Here is a 20,355-nt window from a genome sequence, read left to right on the forward strand (position 1 = left end):
TAATTGGTATTTTACTGAACATCTGTATATAAATGTTTTGTTACAACTTGAACCTACTGACGTAATATTATTGGGTAATTCATTGTATTATACATGTTCATCTTTTTACTTTGGTATAATGTTTTAACATTAAATAGTAAAGTAAATCAGCTAGCATATTTTTAATCTTTGCAGAGGAATTCCCAGTGGTCCAATACTTACGTGAACCATACTGTACCACTTTTGCCATGAGGTAGTAAACAAGCCCCGGAAATGTTTATGTGTAGCGGCATCACGACCTTTAAGCCTGGGGAATATAACACTTGCCGATCCGAGCCACACACACACTCAGCAACTCGACACAGCGTTTGGTGGAATAAGTAAATACAAAGTTTAACAGAATTTTTAATACGGCGCCACTGATTGCGCTAAAATTAATTTGGCGCAATTTTTGTTTCCCACGTGTGACCATTTATAATTTACTGTAAACATGGATAATAAAGTTTAACCACTTGACACGATAGACGGTTCTTTATTTTTTATTGTACGAATGCTAGAATCGTTTTTCCCGTATCTGCGGCCTACTTCTGCAAAAGACACGCTATCAGTAAGTAAATCTAGAATTTTTATTTTGTCAATAAAACTCGGTACGGTACTTTGCGATTCATATTCGGTTTGAAGTATCTCTAGGGCCTTTCTACTTAGAAGACTTTGACCACAGAATCGTGTGTAACCACACACACTGCACTTACTTTGTTACGGACACTCAGACGAAGCAGATACTGTGGCTGACACCACGAGACTGGCAGCAGTGTGTGTGCTGCACGTGTGTATGGCGGCGTGTGGCGCGCTCGTAGGCCGTGCGACAAACTGTGCGCGGCACGCGGAAAAAAAATTCAACATTTAATATTTATCTTTAAAATTTATTATTTTTACACCCGCGTTTAGTGAAAACTGCGGATGCAAAGTCCGTACATAAGGCGGGCCATCTATACTGTGCGTGCTTGCCGACCTATTAGAACACAGGCGGTGTTTTATGCCTTTTGACCTTGGTCACATCGAAACATCGCGGTTATGCAACAACGCGGGTAAAAGTAATGTCCTCTGACAACCGCGTTAAATAGGGAGTGTACTGAACGATAAAGTTTCACAGTCATGAGTTTTAATTTGAAGTCTCAGAGGCATGTGAGATATCTTTTACGAGGAACATAAAGAAGGCATTTAATAATGACACTTATCAAATTTTAAGATTGCTGCAGTTGAGTAAAAAGTTACATTCAAGATTTAATTAATAGGTGTTTTGATATAATTGTTTAACAGCTGGTAGGGCAGGAACATTTCACATTATTGTTCTGATAAGGAAGGAAATGGTTTAAAAAATTTTTATTAAATTAAAGGATATTAAATAACTATTGATGTAAAGAGAATTGAAAAAATGTAATAAATACTTGTCCTGCAGAACAAATTCATTAAATTTTATTTAAAATTTACCAGTTCATTAAAATGTGTTGGTTGGAAAGTTCAGCAACCAGTTTCCTGAAGAAAAAAAAACAGTTATCACCTTGATTTTGGCTTTGTGAGTTGGATACCCCATAGTAGTGTTTTGTTTAATATCTGGTTGCTTTCGAGCTAGCTCATCTCTGCGAGTCAAGGAAACAGAGTGTGTTGGAGGCTTTTATTTTTTAAGAGTGTAAATTTATTTTCCACTAATACAATATTATGAGAAAGTACTAAATGTGTTTCAATTATCAATCAATTTACTCAAGTGGATAGATGTTTCAGAAATAAAATCAAACCATAACAATAACTAGCAGCACCCAGGTGTGAACGCTGAGTTGACAGCGACCCCAGTGATAAATGGCGGAGTGTGCCTCTGCAACTTGGGTTGCCATAATGGCAGTACAAGACTGCCAACTGGGAGAAGGAAGACAGGTACGCGTATTAAAGATAGTGCAGCAGAACGGCTTTAACAGGCGGGCAGCGGCACAAGTAGTGATTCAAGTCATTCTAAACCACAGCGACTGTAGTTGTCAATAATTATTAATTTGTTTTGTTTATATATTGTAACATAGCAATTGCAGGTGGTGAAAATACAATTCCTATTCTTAATTGCTGTAATCTAGCAACAATTTTTATATCATTTTTATTGCCATTTTTAAAGGTAATTTTTTATAAATCAAATAAGATTATTAAATATTTCCATACTGTAGTAGATAAGCCACAAAGCAGATAATTAGGAGTTTGTGATGATTCAGACTTCTCTGACTAGCTGTGGTTTGAAAAGCACATACAAAAAACACTTGGGAAATGATGAACCATTGAAAGTCGTTCGTGAATGTTAAAGTGGTGAATGTTATTTATGAAATTAGGGTGATTTGATATTTCATAAGCCATCACATGCACCTGGTGGGAGAGATGGCCAAGTAGTCATGCTTTTTATAAATGAATAACTAATTAAAGCGATAAGCATTCAAAATATCAGAGACTGCCAATGTTTATGACAATGGCTACCTTATAAAAATTTTACTCTTTTTTTCATTTCTGATTATTTGTCTACCCAATGGTACAAAAACAACTTAACAAAAAATTTTAAACACAATTAAAAAAGAGTACAATCTGTACTTTTTTAAATTTTACTTCTGAGTTGAGGTGAACTATTTTGTATATACCTGGCCACAATCTTGACAACATTCGCCGTATTTTGTCCAGTAATCTTCTTTACAAAAAAGTAGACCATCTTTCTCAAAATACCAACTAGACAGAGCAGCATCGCAAGCAGAACACCTGAAAGAAAGAAATATAACACAGTTAATTGAAATTGTTCAGCAACATTTTCTCCATCAAACAAAAATAAATAGTAAATACCCAAATAAAACTGTATATATTGGAAGTGTTAGTTCATATGAAGATATGCATGCAGAAAAAATTATAATGTTGGCCACAATAAACACAACATTTATAGTCAAAGCCAAACCTAACTAGAATATAGTTCAATTTGTGTATAAAGTTACAATCGCGCTTGGCTGCAGTGCTTAGCGTCGCCGCGCTCGTTCGGCCTGTCTGCGCCCCCTTCCACCCGCATCCTCTCCCTGGTATCTCGTGTCATACTATCTCGCGACATCCTGACCGTCGCAGCGCGCACCTGCCTCAGATCGAGTTACTTAAAAGAGGCCGCACTGCGGTATAAAAGGACTCAGACATGTTTATCGGCGCGTTTTGTGAGAACCCGATGCTTGTTGCGTTTATCGGCGTTCTTTGAGCAGCCGCCGCGTCCTTCGACAGGACTCACGACGCGTTTCTGGACATTTCAACGGCGAAGGTCGCGCAATATCTCGTAGACATGCCCGATTGTTCTGGACGGGAACCCAAGGGCTATATAAGGAGGTTGGCCCGAGTACGTCAGTCAGAGTCAGTCTGAGTGGGGAGTTCTCCCGCGGTGGAGTTTCCAGGCGATAGTGCCGCGGGTGTGGCAGAATGGCAAAGTCCTTGGACAAAGGTTCCAGAACAGGGAGTGAGTGAGTGAGTGAGTGAGTGAGTGAGTGAGTGAGTGGAGTCGGCAGTTTTCTCGCGGCGGAGTTTCCGGGCGATAGAATCGCGGGCGTGGCGGAGTCCCGAGTGAAGTTCCGAGCGAGGCGTCGAGTGGGATATCGGCGAAGGGTGTGACGGCGGCGGCGGAGTGCGGCGACGGAGTCCCGCGGTGGAGACCCACGAGGGGTGCTGCGGCGAGTGTTTCGCCAGAGGTGCGGCCCAGCGAGGTGTGAGGAACGAGTGACTGGGTGAATAGACATTTCTTTAAGTGTAATTAATTATTTGCCATCTTAGAAGATTAATTGTAAGTGACATAAGTAGTGGAAATAAATAAAACTGTGTAGTGTAATAAAATCTTTAATTGGGCTATCCTTTACGAACCCGCGGTAAATTGTAACAATGTGTAGTGAATTTTTTAATCTGTTTTCCTCTTAATTAATTACTTCTTGTCTACAATAATAGAAAATTGACAAGACATATAAAGAGAGAAGAGTAGATTTTGAATAATTGTTTTCTTGTTATCTTTGAAAGATTTGTGCAATGGGAGTGCATGACTTGATGTAAGCTTTTGGACATACGCCATTGCTAAGCACATGTATGTCTGTAGAATAAAACTACAAAAAACCCAAAAAACAAAAACACAAATTAAGCAAAAAATTGCTGTTGTCAACAGGATATAAATACCACATAATATTCCATGATTCTGTTTTGGAAAACTATTGTGTTTCTTTGGTCTTTTCGTTTTGTCGTGTTTTTGTCTCGTTTCAACTGTTGTGCTGAATCTTTTTTTGGGTTCAATATTTTTGTGCTGTAATCATTTGTGGTTTTTTTTTTTCGGTCTCTTAGTCCATTTTTCTTAGTTTTTCTTTGTTTGTTGACCATATTCCTGTTGTGGAATATTATGTGGTGTTTATATCCTGTTTACAACAGCAATTTTTTGCTTAATTTGTGTTTTTGTCTTTTGGGTTTTTTGTAGTTTTCTTCTACAGACATACATGTGCTTAGCAAAGGTGTATGTCCAAAAGCTTACATCACGTCAATTGTTTTCTTGGTTATGTTAAGAATGCTTTTCAATTTACCTTGCTTGGGAGTGTGAGAACAGCTACTATTCTGATAGGTATTCAAAATGTAATACACATTACATAAAATACATAAATGTTTGAGACTTTGACCAATAGCCACTAGAAATTACATTCTTGTAAAAGTAACATTTAATTAATTGTTTACATATGTTAGATTATTGTATAAAAATTACAGCTGTATTTATGCAAATGTGTTGTAGCTGTGATACATTTAATGGGTGTCACGTGAAAACTAACGCGAAACTATGAGTGCCTACAAGTAGCTGTTATTGCAAGTTACATTTAGTTTAAAGTAAGCTATTTCATGCTGTAGCTGTTATATCATAAAGAAAAATTTTTATTCTAAATTAAATATAACTTTTTATTTGCTTGATGAAATTAGCTTAAATAAAAAAGTACTTTGTAGTCCTGATCATGTTTTTACATCCATGTAATGGTATCTACTGTTAAGAAACTAATAATACGATGGAAAAATACAAAAAAAAAGTTAAAAGCAGGTCCAAAAAATTGAAGCAGCACTTGCTAAACCAAAGCAGTAAGACACATTATAACGATCAAAACTTAAAAGAAAAAGTAGGAAAGAACAAGCAACAACAAGAAAATCAAAATAAAAGATGTTGCCAAGACAAATTGTTGACAAAAGTTGTATCTTCACTTAAGTTTTACAGTTACAGATACTGATTTAGGTTTTCCAACAAGTATTTTCAAGAGTTCATAGTCTTTTGGTACCAGAAATATATTTCCAAACAAAAACACTAGCACCTGAGGTGGTTGGGCAAATGGGTTGTTCTACAAAACCTTAAATCCACTGTATAAATTTATGTAACTATTTTATAATGCTCTGGTCTAAGCAGGATTCTAAAAAATTGCTTGTTGCTCATGGTGACTTGATCAAGAATAATATACATTTAGGTTTATTTGTCCTTGCAAGGATAACAAGTGAGTTCAAATCAGCAAGACTAAGTCCATGTAATGGAAGTCATGAAAATATGTTTTTTAAATCACAAATAAATTAATGAATGAAAGTTACCTAGTCCCACCCACACCAAAGTCATTGCAGACAGACGAAGGGTGCAACTGTGAAATTACACAGTGAAAAATTCATTGGTGTGGGAAATTGGAAAACTCCAAGAAAACCTACAGTCTCACTGCAACCTGCACTAAATTTATAACCTGCAAACAGTATAGTTTGATTTTATCTTTTAAATTCAAAGGGAATCATTAAGTACTACTGCTTTATGAATGTAAATGGTCAATTTACATGACTAAGGCAATGTATCCCACCACAAATAAAATCCAGATCACCTTGGTGGGGAGGCAAATGATCAGAACAATCCTGTCCTTAAATCATATGTACATGGAAAAGAGTTCAAATCACATTAAATGTAACTTGCCTTTTAAAAAATCAGTCAGTATATTATTAACATTAAAATAAAATTTGTAACGAAACAGCCAGGTATATGTGGAATTTAGGTACTCTATCGAAATGATATTTGAATTTTTTTCTAGCAATGAGTTTTTTTTCAGGGTGTCTACCAGATCTAGTAAATGAAATTCCCTGATTTTTCCAGGTTTTCCAGGTCTAAAACTGAATTTTTCCAGGTTTTCTTTAACACAATTACGACATTCCACAAAACTGAAAAAACTGCATAACAATACATTGATGGGTTTCAAAGTATTTCAACTTACTTAAATTAGTAAAAATATTACATTCTTCTAGACGTGGCCAAAGTGACTCAATTGATGGCAAATAAAACATGCTGCTACAAATATTTCACACACTCAATTTGCAGAAAACATTAATAAAAGGAAGCTCCCGTCAATTTCGCAGTGACTCAACTTTTGCGTCTATAGCACTTGCTTCAGAACAAGCCAAATCCAACACTCGAGCCTTCTTAAACTGTAATGCCTTGATCTCCTCTTCAACGCTTCTTTTTCAGCCTTCTTCTTGTCTGTAGCTTCCTTTTCTTTTTGTTTTGTTTGCAGGGCTTCCTTAAGCCTACAACTAGCATTTCTTACATACTGTAACATGGACTGGGTGATATCAACATGCTCTACAGCTCCAAAATGTTGAACAAAGTCATACACTTGTCTTTGTGCAATCAGTGTTTCTTCCTGCAAGTTTTCAGCCAGCAGATTAGAATTCACTGAAAATCCTCTTTCCAATGATGCATTTCCATCATCATCCTCACAAACTTTAGAAGGCCTGTTTTGGCAACTACTGTATGTGCCTTAAGAATGAGCATCCACAAGTGATCAAGGCGCCCATCTTCTCGAGAAAAAGACGAGAACAGTGCTTCAGAATCTTGCAAGGAACATACCAACTGATATGATCACTCAATGTTATCAGCTTCTTCTCCCGATAGCCACCTGTTTCGAAGACAACATTCTAAACTGTACTTCACACGCTGTTTCCTCACACCCGAATTTAAAGCCATAGACGGACATAAGCAAGAAATTCCTTTGGTAAGTTTGTACTTTAGGGGACTTTTGTCTATAAGTTTTTTTTTACCATAACCTTTGGACAAGTCCTAACATCATTTTTCAGTATCAGGACAGACTTTTCTGGTACTTTCTCTTTCTTGATGGTATGGCGTACTGCATAACCCAACTTGATATTGTTAGCAGTCAATAGATTTTCCTGGTTATCTACATCCAATCGAGATACATTGCGTTTTTCCCTAAAGCTCTTCAGTACCTCTGGTTTCACAAACTTTCCTGACAAAGCTAATAAAATGTCTACTAGTGAATCATACAGAAAAGGTGCCATGGGTGCTTCACTTTGGAAAATTGTAAGAAACAATTCCAGCTCTGATGCCAAAGAGTGGAAAATTGTAAATTTTACTTCTAGAAGATTATCTTCAAGAGCACTTTCCACTAACCTACATTGAAAGACAGATGAAATAGAAATTTCACTAACAAATTTCTTTAGGTGGGGTAACGTTTTCATGGCACGCTCAGCAACTGCAGTATTTTCTAACCATCTGATTGCACAAAATTTCTTGGGAAAAAGCTCTGATCTAGTTATTCTAATGTAATCTGCCCTCCTTGCAGGTACATGCTTAAACAAAAAGTAACTGTGCCTCAAAAAACTAACAATGTCCCATTGTGTAGCAGAAATTCCAGTTTTGAAAGCACCATGGACCATATGAAGCCCACAGCTACCAATTTCTAGCAACGATGGCGAATCTTCACCAAAAAAGTCTGTGATATGTATTTTTAAAGCTAACAAAAATGCCCAGTTTACGTTGGGGCATCCATAATTACTTAAAATTAAATGCACCTGTCGGTGTAATCCGAACGCGGGAAGCACATGCCGCAGCACGTCACGTCAGCAGGAACAGAAGACCAGCTTGAACCAGTTTGTATCACGTGATTTAACGCCACTTCCGAATTCGATGGTAAATAAAATAAAATGGACGTGGGAACTGTTCTTTATTTGCCATTCAAAAATAAAAATGGGAGGGGATACACTTGATGCTACGTCAATGCAAGCTGATCAATAAACAAAAAAGTATTGCCAACTACAACCTACCAAACCAAAATTCCCTGATTTTTGAACAAATTCCCTGATTTTTCCCTGATTATTCCCTGATTACAATATTCCCTGATTTTTCCAGGTTTTCCAGGTTTTCCAGGGTCAGTAGACACCCTGTTTTTTACTTAACTTGTAAATGCACATTTGTCAAAACAATTGTTCTTGAAAAAAAAAACTCAGCAGGGAGGAGAACAAATGAATCATAATGAGAAAATATTAAGTGGAATGCTCAAAAGTCTTCATATAATGGAATAACTTGAAAACTGAAAAGCATATAAAAATTAGGGATGCTAATTGTAGTAATAATGTTCGCAGGCTTTCACGGCCATTGTCTGAAGTAGCTTGGCTCCTGGGTTATAGCCGTGTCCTTGGCGAATAATTCAACAACGTTTCGGTCGACATTGCAGTCGCCATCATCAGGGAGCAGTTACCTACTGAAGTTCTTACAAGTTATACTGCCTTTATATACTCAGTTACTTAGGTATTTTTATTTTTATGGAAAAGTGGCTCTCCTTCATAATTACTAATTGTAACTTTTTATTCATACTTACTGGCATCACGAATTATAAAGACCTTTCAATTTAAGGAAAATTATGTGGTTCAGTGAATAAGGACTAAAATATTGATAGAAAATATTAAAAAAAATTTTTTATTAAGTTATTACAGCAATATATAAAATTTGTAATTTTATTCTTAATAGGTATAAACTTGGACACAGTTGTATTTTAAAATAAAAAAAAATTAAATAAAGAAAAGAATTGGTTGTGTTTGTGATGCAAATAATTACCAGGTAAATATGTAGAGTAGCTGTATTTGCAAAAAAAAAAAATGCTAAAAATCCGAAAATACTTTTATTATATGCTCTTTCACTTCCTCTTTTCAAAACAAATACTTTAGGAGATATCAAATTTTTTAATTTTCATAGTTGGGCGATATTTGTTAAAAAAAATTGAAAAATTCCGAAAATACTTTTATTCTATGCTCTTTAACTTCCTCTTTTCATTAAACCCGGCGGAGATAAGAAATTCCAAATACTTTAGGAGATATTGAATTTTTAAATTTTCATGACAATACCTGTGCATTCATGTAGCCACCATTGTTTCTTGTTTACGAGTTTTGATTTTTTTTTTTTCGCGACGTAGGTGAACGAATACATCATTTTCTACTAATGGCAAAGGAATTGTACCCGCCTCTAACTTAGGTGAGTTTTTAACGTTTCAAATTTTAATGTTTTATTTTTGTTATTTTGATATTGTTGCGCAAGTAAAAAGTAAAAAAAAAATTATGTGAGTTCCTACTGTTCATCCTTTGTCCCGGTTTGTTTGGTCAGGTCAGTTACATTATAAATACTTTAAAATAAACAACCATTTAAATGAATTCACATTATTTGTAATGTCGGCTTAGTTTGAAAGTATTTATAATGTAACTGACCTGACATAATTGACCATTTTAGTTCCTACTGTTCATCCTTTGTCCCGGTTTGTTTGGTCAGGTCAGTTACATTATAAATATTTTAAAACTAAACAGCCATTAAAATTAATTCACATTATTTGTAATGTCGGCTTAGTTTTAAAGTATTAATAATGTAACTGACCTAACCTAATCGACCATTTTATTAATTACGCATTCATGAACACACTGCAAAATAACAAAAATTGTGACGGTCGAATGGTTGCACAGGTCTTGTATTGCAAAATTAAAAAATTTGATATCTCCTAAAGTATTTGGAATTTCTTATCTCCGCCGGTTGTTTTGAAAAGAGGAAGTGAAAGAGCATATAATAAAAGTATTTTCGGATTTTTAGCATTTTTTTTTCGCAAATACTGCTACTCTATATATTTACCAATTACCAAAATATATTTTATTTTGAAAATATGTACAAAACTTTGAGGAAAATGGTTCCTGGGGGCAATTGTTATGTGTAACGTATCCAATTGTTTAGAACGTAAAGTGTTAAAATAAAATAGGCAGTTAAATGTGTTTGTGCAATGCAAAACTGTAGCACAACCAAAATATATTTGATTTTTAAAATATGAATAAAAAAACTATGATGTTAACTGGATGAATAAGGAAATATTACTGTCAGTTCATGTATGAAAGAAAAATAACAAAATTATTCAAAGAATAACCAAAAAAAATATTTTGACTGCATGTGGCTATGTACTAGGCCTACATACTAAGCTGACACTGGAAAAAAATTCAATTGTGTGATATTTGATTTGAATCCTTATTATGGACTTACGTAATTGATAATTTGAATTGTAAGTCAAAGAAAACAGACACAGAAAGATTTTGCACACGCAGGCAAATTTAGGTTAGGTCCGCTACATTAATACATATTTAATACCTAAATACACAGTAATATGTAATGATACATATTGTTTATGTAGTTGATCTAACCTAACCACATTTCACTTAAGTTATTATTAGAATTTTTTGTGAAAGCAGCTTATGAGCACGATTACCTAGAATAAATCTTACCTGAAGCATTCCAAGTGCCACTCTTGATTTAAGGCTTGAATAAATTCCTCCTCGGAAATCACATTCAAACATCCCGCACACACAGCTTCTAAGGATGATGCAGTGTCTTGAACATCTATCAAAGTAGAAAAAAATTTAATTTTTCACAGTAAGTACAAAATAAAATAATATTCTTACTAAGAAATACTTTAGAAACAAAATACAAATACTAGCAAAAACACTTGGAAAAATAAAATACAAAACAGGAGAACAATAAAAAGCCCGAAATACAGAAAAATAACATTATAAATAGGTACCTTACAAAAAAAAACTAACCATTTCTTGTTTCCTCCATTGCCTAACCTTTCACTTACAAGGTCCATTGATAAAAATATAACAAACCCTCTTCTTCATCCAAATGTTGAAAAGAATTAAAGGCATTTGTAAACAATTAGACACCAATATATTACAAAAATTATATTACTATAGTAATATTATCAATACTGTCACCCAAACACAACAAAAGTATGATGTAGCTGAAGATGTCATATTATAATCATAGACTACAGATAAGAAGTGATCTCCCAAAGCTTACAAATAAAGAATAAGTAAATTTATGAAAAAGAGTCTAGCTTCCTAAACAGCTGTCAAGTGGTAAAAACAAACATTAATACCGTCAAAAAAATATTTAACAGTGAGCCACGATTAAGTTAACTTTTAGACTCAACTTAAATATTTTTATTATTACAGGTGCTATTACTAACTGGCATGACATACTAATTTAAAAAATTAACAATTCTTGGCCATATTTTGGGAGATTTTCGTTTATAATTTCTACAACCCACTTTGCTACATAAGTTCTTTGCCTTCACGGTGGAATAGCCAGTGAGGCCAACTAAGGGGTTTTCCCCAAGAAATACCTAATAGAGGTTTTTTTGGGGGAAAATTTATTTAGGAGCGTTCTTTAGGAGGATTTTTTTAGCGGGTGCATTATTTCAGAAATTTTTTAAGGGTGTGAAATTAAATTGTATAAACTTGAAAACACAGTGAAAAAATAACCAAGTGGCGCTGGTGGCTGAACTTCGCACTACGACCATCAACATTTTGCTGATCAAGAAAATTCTGTTTTTTCTTTTACCATTCAACGTTTTCACGTTGTAAGTTGTATGGTTGAGGTTGTGTCCGTTAGTCTGTTGTGGACTCGCGAGTTATATTGGAATGCAAAGTAAGTCGTTTTGTTTTTCTGTTGTAGCCAAGGAATAAAAAAAAGGAGAAAAATTAATTATTCGTGTTTAAATCTTTTCCAGAATGCCAAAAAAAAAAATTATCAGCAACAATTTACGAAATTTTGGGAGACCGATCCAGAACTTCAAGGTTAGTAAACATGTATTCTTTTGCTGTCACCCGGCACCTGTAAAAGGCCGGGGAGTACCTGACAGGTGCTATGGGCGTCACGGTGCTACTGTTGTCTGGGGGGGGGGGGGGCAGGCTAGTGGGACACTAGGCCGTTGGTGGTGGGTCGTGGGTACTCTGCCCCCACGTGCCCCACCAGGTACACTGCTGGAAATATACCCTGAAACTCCCTACTTGGTTGTGAGGCCGCTCGGCCGTGTTGAGGACAGAATGATGCAGAATAATCGTAGACGACACTGTTTATATTAAATTGGCATTTAATCCACGGACTTCTCCGGTGGTAGGCATGGGTACGCTGTACTCCCTACACATACACTACGCGGTGGCAGAACCACTACAAAAGCTATGATAATGCGCTATGCGGCGTCAGAGCCATTGTACAATTACACTAACACACGCTGATTACAAAACAAAACACGACATGAACATAACACTGTGACTTTGCTGCGGCAGTCTCGCGGGGACGTGGTTACTAGTTCGCTGGAGATGGCCAGTGCCGAAAGTTAACTATCTTATGGGGGCTCAATGAGCGAGATCTTAAATTATATTCAACACTTACGTGAGGTTGTAGCCAGCAGGCGTATGCAAAACTGAAAAAGGTTTAGTAATTAAATCAAGTGCAGAGTGAACGATCGGTAGAACAAAATTGAAGGCTGCTCACGGACACACGTCTTGACCCGGCGCCGAGTGGTTGGAGACTGCCGAAAATGGCTACCTCGCAAGGGAGGGAAACTTTCACCTCCTTTGTGAGTAGGTGCCAAAAACTTATATCAACTTAATTTGCTCTATTATAAGCTAAAACAAGTTCCATGTGCTCAATTAAAAGGTAGCATCTGGTAATTGGGTGCTTAAGGCTTAATTATTTGAATTTTGACATCAAGTTGGCGACTGTAAATTTATTAACATATTGTCTCACTGTGAACTGTTTTATTTGGATTTCTCCTAATCTGACTCGATCATTGTCAAGGGCGCTTTAATTAAGGCCAGTGGCTGCAGTGATTGGTAATGAGGTTCGTTGCCTACTCTGTGTGTGCGGTGCTCGCATGGAGTAGTTACGATGCACTTGTTTAATGCCTGTGAATTAATAATTGTGTCCTAATGTCTTGTTCCTTAATTGTTTTATGGGGTCGAGCCCCCGGGGTTTCGTGCCCTGAAGTTTATTTGAGTCTAGTGGGGTCATGCCCGAGGCACACGCCTGACTCATTCCCGCTGGGCTAGGGGTGCGCTCCGAAAACGGGATATGGTACTAGCAGTGCAGAGCACGGGCTTAGAGGCCATGGTCGGGACGATGTCACTGTAAACCGAAATTAAATTCGTACATATATAAAATTGTATATACTGAATCTTATTTTTCAAAATTATTATGCTCTGTTTGGGCAGAAAAATAAGGACATGTAAGGGTCAAGAGAAAATAATTTCAGCTCTCAAACAGGATGTACAATGAAAACTTTAGGGGTTTTTAATCGAAATCTAGGGGGATTTGAAGTTGGTCCTAGGGGGAACACTCTGTAGGAGTTGGCATCATTGGTAGTAGCTTGCCTGTTACCTGTCCAGAAGTCATTTAAGTCTCGATTTCTAAAAAATTACTAAACTACTACATAACTACTATTCGTACTATTCGTAGCTTTGCCCGCACATTGCACTTTATTACACTCTATTTGAGCAACGATGTTCCATAATTTTCAATAATCATAAATTTTTAGTAGTTTTGGTCAGTACTGATTGGTTGTCTTGTTTTTATACAATTACATCGCAGAGTAAAAGGGATGTAAATCCAAGCGATAGGTGTTGTTTATCTAGCCATGTAGTGATTTAGTGATCATTATATTTTTCCTTTGCCTTTTTATTCGGTTTATCTGTGTATAGATGATTGAGGGAGAAGGGCGAAGAAAAGGCGAGTATAAGTAATCAAACCCTTTTTTTGTTTGATTATGATCTTAGTTAATCTGAGATATCTCTGGTATGTGTTATCTGAGGTGTGTGTGTGTATAGTGTTCTTATACTCTAAAAGGAGAGGATGAATTTATTCCCATAAAAACACCTACAATATCTTGTCTTCATTCTTCAATTATTCGGGCGATCCTTTGTGTTCGTTTTTCCTAGCTGCATGTAACTTATGTGGGGGTAGAACAAAATCTCTGGCTGAACTTCATTTATGTGTTCCATCTCGAACGGCTCAGTTCTGTTGCCTACTATGGATGTAACAAGTTGTCTTATTAACAGATTCTGATGGCTCGGTAGTCATACAACAAAATGATGCACAATATATTCAATGTATTCTGACATGGACTGCAAGTCGGTCCTTTGGATTATATCACATCCCTGGGTTCTTCTTTGTCATCCGATTAATAATCTTGACGCCACTACCGCTGCCTGTTTAAGTTTTCGAGTAATTATTAAGTGGAAAATGATCTCAGGGGGCAATAACAGGGATTCGGCCTCGTGGCTGCAGGCAGGAGCGTGTCGCGGTTTTAAATCTACTCGGGCTGTTCAGGCCACCCAATACGCCTTATAAATAAATGGTAAACTGATTGACAGGACACTGCACTTTATTAAAAACCGTTAAACACGCTTGTCCATGGACTGGCCGCGTCTGTTGTCTGACCGTCGCTGCACGCGAGTCTCTATACGTAGACGATGCGCGCGACCAGGATAGATGGCAAAACGGTATGTGCGGACTTATACTGTGGCCGTTATCGATGTGAAGGATGCGGCAAATAATCGTGGAGCTACTGTGCTGCAACGGCTTATGCAGTCAACGACGTTAACATGTAAAACAGCACATACAATTGAATGTTCTAAAGTTATTTGCAATCTAACCTGTTACAAAACATTAATGTCCCGAAAAGTACATAGGCCCGACTAGATGAGAACATAAAAGTCACAGTCACTTATTACAGCTTGAAACAGTTATTACGGGGGTAGATTGCAAGATAGATGTTACACAGTTAAATATGATAAATCGTAAATACGTAGATTAACGAGTTAGAACTCGACACACGAGGCTGGCTAGGAGCATATGACAAATGATGATTAACTGGCTTCGAAGCCTAAAAACTGCGTAAGACTCATTTACTCTGTCCGTCTGCTCAGGACATGAAAATTACGTAGTAAATAGAAACATCCCTGTTGGGAATAAAACATTAAGTTATGAGTCGCACGAAATGACGTACGGCTGAGCGGGGTCGGGCGCAGAGCTGAAAAAAGGATTTAATAAACTAACACGATGGTGATGACTTGGACGTGGCGCGCAATCTGTAGGCTCTATGTTCGCGGAGCGACCGACCCCTGTGAGCTCCCGACGGCAACTGGCGCGAGGGCGCCGCGCGACCTCGCGCCAAGACACGTGAAGCGCGGGAAAACAGCTCCGACAATTTTTGGACTTAAATGACATATTTGACAATACATGATTATTGAACAATTGGACATAATTTCCCTCGAATTAATTATCTTTTACTTGTTATTAATTTGGTTGTTTTTATTTTAAAAGAATAATTACTGATTTAATTTAGCGCATTGCCACACCCGGCCAGGCGCTGTTATCGACTTGGTGTTCGTCGCGGTGCACTTTCACTCACTCGGCGGGCATCACGCTCGGGCGTGTTCGATGCACTTAAGAGTTAGTGTTGTTGTGACATAATGGCCTGTGCGAACCAGAGGGAGCACCAGCGGTTGGCGTCAATCTTAGTCCGAAGTAGTACACTGTAAAAAGTCGATTTTTTTGTAGGAACCCAAATCGGAGCTGCATAGAAGAGGATTGGCAGATAGTAGCTTTTGAAAAGCATTAGCCTCCTTGCCAGTGGAAGAGGGACATGTGGCTATAGGATTGGAGCTAAAACATGTAGGTTCTATTAAGTGTTTACTGAAATTAAGCTCAGAATCAAACTCCACGCCCATTTTCCATATTACTCCTAAGGAATGGTGACATTCCCTATCATGAGGACAGGAACCTTATCATCAAACAATCGTGAGAAGTAAATTGCTTTTGTCTTGTCTTTGAGAATGTGAGTCTTTCAGTCATCCTTCAATAGCTCTGTGGCTAAGCCCCACACAGCTGTACAAATTAACATACCCCCTTTCATTTAAAACATCCCAAGAACATTCGAAGCTCACCTTTTTGTAACCCTTTTTTTAATTTACGAAACCCTATACGACCGGTGGCAGCCCATCTCGGCCAGACTTGCGGCACGGCTGCAAGAGCTCTTCGGCCCAGATGCCTGAACGCGTCACTCATTGGGGGTTTTTACCCCCACCTGAACCACTCCAGGGGCCGACCACCATCTTGGATTGTGACGTCACGGCGGCCATCTTGGATTCAAAAATAACTAAAAAAAATCTCGTTTTGAGTTAAAATTTCTCGTTTTCTTCCTCAAAAATTCAAAAATTAGGATTTCGAAAAACTTCAAAATACTTTTGCCTTAGAAAGAACACAAATTCCTATAAGAGGCTTAAAAGTCCTAAGAGCTAGGCGCTCTAAGCCACAGACATCATCTAGGAGTATGACGTCACCGTTGCAATTTCTGTTACGACCGCCATCTTGAAAATCTTTATTTATTATCCGATTTTAATGAAAAAAATAAAATTTATAAAAAATTTTTAATAAAAATATTTAAAAAAACATACTTTTACGACATGGAGCTCGGAGTCCTCAGTTCGAACCCAGTGAGGGCAAAAAAATTAAAATGGCGACCGAACCTTCTTCCAAGGAAGCCGCTGGCAGACTGACTCCCCCACCACTTATGTCAAAGTATATATATCGTCACCTAGTATGATGTCATGTCTGCCATCTTGAAAATCCGTAATTTTAATGCTAGAAAATAGGGAATTTTTTAAAAAATTAATAACAAAATTATTAATTAAAATTAAAAAAATCTTTGCAACTTTCGTTGCACTTTTCGTTACGTCTGCCATCTTGAAAATCAGTAATTTTTATGTTAGAAAATCGGGAAAAATTTAAAAAAAATCATTAAAAAATTAATCAATCGAATTGAATAATACAATTTTAATAAAATATTACTTAAAAACCACTGTTGCACTGATGGTTATGGTCCCCATCTTAGATTATATAAATGTTGCATGTTTTGTTACACCTGCCATCATGGTTGAGGACGATGTCATAGTTACACTTCACGTTACGACCGCCATATTGGATTCTATTAATGTTGCATTTTTCGTCTCGGCCGCCATCTTGAAAATTCGTAATTTCAATGCTAAAATTTAAAAAAAAATTCCAAAAAATATGTTAAAAATCGTTTTCTTAAAATGTTTAGCTATTTAAACGATTTCGGTTCTCGGTTCGATTTCCGGTGAAATTAAACCAGTAATTTATTAATATATTTAAAAACTCTCATTAAAACAAAATAAAAATGTCTTATGCCAAACCTGTCGTTTTGAATTATGTCACCACTGTACCAACTATCGTTACAGACGCCATCTTGAAAATCTTTATTTATTATCCGATTTTAATGAAAAATGTTTAAAATTCATCAAAATATTTATGTAGTAACTTGGGATTACAATTTACAACCTAAACACCAGTCTTTGTTTAGCCATGTCACCCAAGGCTCCGTGCTGGAACTGTCTGTTCGGACGTGCGTTGCCAACCTGGCAGCGCACAATATACCACACTCCTCTCCTACCCATAGTAGCGAACAACAAACAACAAGGACACACGGACAAAGAGTACTACTAGAAATGTATGTTCACACACATCACAGGTTCATAATTTTTTTAGGGACCCTGTTCCTTTTGGGGTATCGTTGACTACTGGCATAACCACTCACGAATACACTGTTTTCCCTTGCACAAACCCCTTAAACCCGTTTTCCGCATCACTACACCTACTCCTTTCTTCATCTTGGACACTGCCAGCTGCACTTTCCATCACATTTTCCTGTGGCTCCTTTTCTGTAAGTGCTGCTCTGCCGCCTGTAAGCTCCGCAGTTGAGGACGTTTGGTGGCAGGGTGGCAGCTGTGCTTCTCTGCCACTGACCCACATGTTGTTGCTGCTGACTGAGTTTGCCTCCATCTGCGACAACGGCGGAAGGGGGAGAAGCTGATCTAGGTGGCGGCGATGGGTGACTCCGCTGGCCCCTTGCACACTGTACGTGAGTGGACCCAACTTGCCAACGACCACCTTCTCTCCCAACTCTGTTTCCCATGTGCATAAACAGTAAATCCAACACTGTCATTCACATCAAAAGCTCTGTTCCTGAGGGTGGAACGTGAGATCACCGAACCCATTTGGCGAGTTGCAACAGTGTTAGCTACAGACGGGGCTAGGAACGACAAACGGTTATGAACAACCCTACCGAACATTAAACTGCTAGGTGACTCCCCCGTGACTGTATGATGGGTTATTCTGTAGCTCAACAAGAAGCGGGGTAAGGCTGTGTTGAGCGGAACATTAGAGTGAACCAATGACTTGAGTTTGTTTTTAAAGGTTCTGACCATGTTTTCCGCCAGACCGTTTGAGGAAGGGTGATACGGAGGTGAAAACGTGTGCCTTATGGCATTGTGTTTACAAAAACGACTGAACTCTTCCGATGAGAACTGGACACCATTATCTGAAACTAGCTGTTCTGGCAACCCGTATACAGCGAACCACCAACGCAACTGTGTTATGACTGCATCCGACGTAATACTGGGAAGCACACTGATTTCTGGCCATTTTGAATGGCTATACACAAGGACTAGGAAATGCTTTCCCATGAATGGACCGGCGATATCCACATGAACTCTTTGCCAAGGTCGGTCGGGCCACGCCCACGGCAGCAGGATTGACTTGTCTGGCAAGGACTTGTTCTGGAAGCATGGGGTACAAGAAAAAACTACCCTCTCCAAATCCTTGTCTATCCGATGCCACCATACATACGAACGTGCCAAGGCTTTCATTTTGCATATACCAAAGTGGCTGGTGTGCAACTCCTGCAACACTCGACCCTGCAAGACTTGGGGAATGACGACCGGGTGCCCCCACAAAACGCAGCCCCCTTCTAGTGCAAGTTCGTTTCTTTTGTCATAGAACAATTTGAGCGTGTCGGACAGTTGCGTGGCCCAACCATCTCTAAGGCACCTAATGACTTTACCTAACACTCCATCCCTTTCAGATTCTCGCCTGATTTCCTGAGGCGTCACTGACAAAAAATCTGACACTCCAACATCCAAATATGAAAATTGGGTTGAAGAAGGCTCAACATTTGGAAGTGGCAACCTAGAGAGGCCATCAGCATTTGAATTGGCGTCACCTTTGGCGTACTGAACTGTGTAGTCGAAACCCTGAAGAAGCACTGCCCAACGCTGCAGCCTATTGGCATGGAGCTGCGGAATACCACAATGGCTACCTAGAATGTGTGTTAATGGTTGATGATCGGTAATCAGGGTAAAGCTTCGGCCATACAAGTACTGGAAGATCTTTTTAACTCCAAATATAATTGCTAAGGCTTCTCTATCCAGCTGAGAATACCCTCTCTCTGCAGATGACAAGGTGCGAGAAGCAAATGCAACTGGCTTCTCTTCTCCGCTGGGTAGGATGTGGCTTAGGACTGCTCGCACAACATATGGGGACGCATCGCATGCCAAACGAACTGGCAAATCCGGGTTGTAGTGTATGACAACATGTGAGGAGACAATCAGCTGTTTAAAATCTTTGAAGGCAGAATCACAGCTTTGTGCCCAAACCCACTTTTGACCCTTTTTCAAAAGCTCATGTAAAGGTGCCAACACCGTGGCTAGGTTAGGCAGAAAACGGGCATAGTAATTAACCAGACATAGCCACGCCCTCAACTGGCTGACAGTACGAGGTGGCGGCGCATCCACTACCGCTTTGACTTTTTCATCACTCGTATGCAGCCCCGCCTTATCTACCCTATGCCCCAGAAAAGAGACTGATGAACGAAAAAATGCACATTTTGTTCTATTTACCTTGAAACAAGAGTCCTGCAGACCTAACAGTCCATGAAGATTTTGCCAGTGAATTTCCTTGGTAGCGCCTGTTACCAAAATATCATCTTGAAAACACACAACACCTTCTAACCCCTGTAGGACTTGCTCCATTGTGCGTTGAAAAATAGCAGGGCAAGACACTATTCCAAACGGGAGTCTGCTAAACCGAAACAATCCCCTATGCGTGTTGATAGTGCACAGCTCCTGTGACTTCTCATCGACCTGCAACTGCTGGAATGCCTGGGAAAGATCAATTTGAGAAAACTCTACCCCCCCCCCCTTGCAGCTTGGAAAACAACTCATCAACTCGCGGTAAAGGATAATGTTAGGGTTGACTGTGATCTTAAAATCAGCACAAATACGGACCGTACCATCACGTTTTGCAACTGGAACGATTGGGGTGGCCCACTC

At 38.3% G+C, this 20,355-nt stretch overlaps 1 protein-coding gene across 4 annotated transcripts in view; it reads right to left on the minus strand.

Annotated features, from left to right (window-relative positions):
• Positions 1-11,167, minus strand: part of LOC134529090 (LIM domain kinase 1) — an 84,769-nt gene extending 73,602 nt beyond the window's left edge. The window contains exons 1-3 of one of the 4 annotated variants that reach the window (XM_063362809.1): positions 10,924-11,167; positions 10,609-10,723; positions 2,649-2,763 (exon numbers count right to left, since the gene is read on the minus strand). In XM_063362809.1, coding sequence (XP_063218879.1) covers positions 2,649-2,763; positions 10,609-10,723; positions 10,924-10,942 — 249 coding nt within the window. In that variant the 5' untranslated portion in view covers positions 10,943-11,167. The remainder of the gene's footprint in view (positions 1-2,648; positions 2,764-10,608; positions 10,724-10,923) is intronic. The other 3 variants (XM_063362810.1, XM_063362811.1, XM_063362812.1) reach the window with 3 other exon arrangements.
• Between the last annotated feature and the right edge of the window lie 9,188 nt (positions 11,168-20,355).

Source organism: Bacillus rossius, chromosome 2, assembly GCF_032445375.1.
Source record: "Bacillus rossius redtenbacheri isolate Brsri chromosome 2, Brsri_v3, whole genome shotgun sequence".
Taxonomy (NCBI): Eukaryota; Metazoa; Arthropoda; class Insecta; order Phasmatodea; family Bacillidae; genus Bacillus; species Bacillus rossius.